At 48.5% G+C, this 3,094-nt stretch overlaps 1 protein-coding gene across 1 annotated transcript; it reads right to left on the bottom strand.

Annotated features, from left to right (window-relative positions):
- Nucleotides 1-400: 400 nt before the first annotated feature.
- LOC123114965 (uncharacterized) lies at nt 401-2,690 on the bottom strand. Its single transcript, XM_044536306.1, has 2 exons — nt 1,446-2,690; nt 401-700 (listed from the first exon to the last, which is right to left on the bottom strand). Exons 1-2 carry the CDS (start codon nt 2,688-2,690, stop codon nt 401-403), a joined length of 1,545 nt encoding a protein of 514 aa, XP_044392241.1.
- Between the last annotated feature and the right edge of the window lie 404 nt (nt 2,691-3,094).

Raw genomic sequence — 3,094 nt, 5'->3', positions numbered from 1 at the left:
TCTTGCCAAAAAAAGGGCAACCTGGTGCATGTAGCTCCCGCTTGCGCAGGGTCCAGGGAAGGGTCCGACCACTTTGGGTCTATAGTACGCAGCCTTTCCCTACATTTCTATAAGAGGCTGTTTCCAGGACTTGAACCCATGACCTCATGGTCACAAGGCAGCAGCTTTACCACTGCGCCAAGGCTCCCCTTCGGTTTGATCTCTTGCCAAATAAAAAAAAAATAGCCATACTAATGGTTACACTCATTGTCCCCAGTGTTCCCCTGTTATCCTATGATCCAAAAACTAAAATATCAACGCATATGATCAAAAGTTCATGTCATCAAAACATGGTCACTCTAAAGAGGTAGTTCAACTGGCAAAGTGGTACTAGACTCATTTTCCCCATCCACATTTGTCATCACCTATCTGTTTCTGCCCTTCTCCTGTGGTCATTGCATTCGGCACTTATCTTCAAGATATGATCTCTCGCATTTGTTAATTCTGCATCTAGAGTAGTGATTTTTCTCACAAGAGCATTCTTCTCATCCTCGATAGAAAGTAGAAATGCCTCTATCTCTGCAACTTTTGCCCCATCGCCATTAATCAGAGCTTCTTTATATGATTGCAATGCTGTGAGAATAACAGAGGGAGTTTCTTCTGTGCCCACATGATCATCATCCACTACACTGTCTCTCGTAACTTTGGTTTCTGAATCCTCCTGAGACATAAAATTATTTCAGTGCAACTAAGGATGCAAGGGTTTGCATGGACAAACTGTGCAAGGTTATTGACTCCAATGTGGTACTCCCTCCGTTCCGATTTACTCGTTGTGGTTTTAGTTCAAATTTGAACTAAAACCACGACGAGTAAATCGGAACGGAGGGAGTACAAGTCAGAGCTAATTAAAAAATGGTATATGACAGATTTATTTAGCAACGACCGAAATAACAGAAGTGAAATAACTACACCAACACCTTTATAGTGGTCAGTATTACAAAGCATTGCGTAGACAACATTTTAGTGGCGAGAGATTCCTAGATTAAGATACTGTGAATGCAGATATCATAAAATCTGTACAAACCATATGGAAAAAAAACTTAAATATTGCATTAAACATGAAATTGAAGACTTGTATTGTGATTTACGTGAATCAGTGTTAATGTAACTAGACCAAGAATTAAGTCGTTGCTGTGTAACCAGCTCAAAAAATAGTTGACCAGACTTGTACAACATCTTCTTTCTCTCAATGCATGAGAATTAGCGATGCTATAGCGGGCTATTTAAAACTTTGATCGAGACGCAAGGCTTTTGCGTTTTCTCAAGAAAAAATAGTAGCAACATATGAAACCGATGGTAGATTTTCACAGTCATACCATAATCAATTGATCACAAGTAGCTCGAATGCATGACACAGGGACCAAACGTGGGTAGAATTTTACCAGCATCCTAAAGCAAGGGCTCACCTTGTTGCATACCAAAGAAGGAGGCCATGCCATGATGTAGGGCTGGACACTGCAGTCAACTCTATTATCGAAGAACTCGTTTACCTTCTCTGTTTCCAGGCAGAAGGATAGGAAGCACAAGGTAGACCCATCATAAATGCATAGGTACAAAAAGCCACCTATGACGTCCACAACCTGCGCTGCGACATCATACTCTTCTGAATGCACGGTGAAATCAAGAAATTTGTCCAGTGGGAAAGTCTTGTGCGGCGCCCATTTCTCAGCACCGTCACCAATACCATCGGCTCTCCAAAACCAAACAGAGAGCATTCCTTTGTCTGCAAATTGATCATCTATGAAAAACATAGAGAGCTTACCATCCTTGGTCGGACCAAGCCTAAATTGTGCGTTGTCTATATCTTTCAAGGGTGGCGGCAAATCGATTCGAGATAACTGCAGCGTCGCAGCATTGAGGACGACTATATATGGTTGGCTTCTGTGTTTCCAGTAGACTAATCTATCAAATTCATCCGTCGGCGTAGCAGTGTAAGGCGAGAGCATGGTCTTATCACCTCCATCAACCCCGGGCTGCGGCATTGAGGTGTCCAACCACGAGAAACCCTGCCACTCCCTGCTGTCTGACGAGAAGACAGAGAAGCGAACCATGGTCCGCCGGCGCCGTCTGCGGCGACGAACACATACCACGCGGAACGACCTCCGGTCCTCTCCCGAAAAGATGATGCGGAAATCAAGATAGTGGGGATTGCAGGCCTCCTGAGGCGGGTAGGGGAAGATCTCCAGCGCCTGCGTGAGGGGGTTGTAGACAGTGATCTGGTCCGAGTTCTCGTTCTGTAGGATGGCGTAGCCAGAGCTGCAGTGGTTGATCTCCCACAGACAGTCGTCGCCGTCTTCCGGTAGGCGGGTGAGGGCGAAATCGGCGCCGCGGACGGCTGCCGCGAGGTCGGGGTCGCAGCGACTTCGCAAGGGAACGAAAGCAGGGACGGCGGTGCGGAAGGGGTTGCTGAAGAAGCCAAGCAGCTGGGGGGGGTGGAGCGCCTGGAAGCGGCGGCGGAAGGCGGGGGACGAACGGACGGCGCGGAGGAAGGTGCGGCAGGAGAGGGCGGCGCGGACGAGGCTCGGGAGGGTGGGGAGGCGGAGGAAGATCTCGCGCAGGAGGTCGTCGCCGATGGCAGCGATGGTGGTGGCCGCTGGATCATACTTCGCCGGCGCCTGCGACGGCGACGGTGGCCCTAGTTGGGAGGCCATGGCTTGATGGCTGTCGAGTCCGAGCTCGGCAAGGCGGCGGCGGATTTTGGTTTCCGGAGTAGACGGCAGCGGAAGGGGAAATTTGTGCGGGCAAATCGCGGGGGTCAACTCGGAACCGATACAAACTAAACTTCTTTCAGCTTGGAACCCCCTAAAAGCCATTTACTCTCGCGTTCGAGTTAAATACATTGGAGATGCCTCAACTTGTCCTACGGGATCAGTTTAGTTTAGTGCCTAAAGTTGTAAAATATAAGAAACTGATGCTCAAACTTGTCTGTTCGTGCAAATACGGTGCCTCCATCCGTATCTGAATGTCCGTCCTATCCGTATGGCGTGCCAGCATGGCAGTGCCCCACCTATCACTTGCTGAGAGTTGGGAATGTGCTGGGTGGCCCGCGTGTGAG

This window comes from Triticum aestivum, chromosome 5B (assembly GCF_018294505.1).
Source record: "Triticum aestivum cultivar Chinese Spring chromosome 5B, IWGSC CS RefSeq v2.1, whole genome shotgun sequence".
Lineage (NCBI taxonomy): Eukaryota > Viridiplantae > Streptophyta > Magnoliopsida > Poales > Poaceae > Triticum > Triticum aestivum.
Note: the sequence above shows the minus strand (reverse complement) of the source record. Positions and strands in the feature narration are given on the sequence as shown.

Coding starts and splice junctions, on each gene's coding strand:
- LOC123114965 (XM_044536306.1), bottom strand. CDS start 2,690: ATGGCCTCCCAACTAGGGCCACCGTCGCCGTCGCAGGCGCCGGCGAAG. Junction 701..1,445: donor CTTCTTTGGTATGCAACAAG/GTGAGCCCTTGC, acceptor TTTATGTCTCAG/GAGGATTCAGAAACCAAAGT.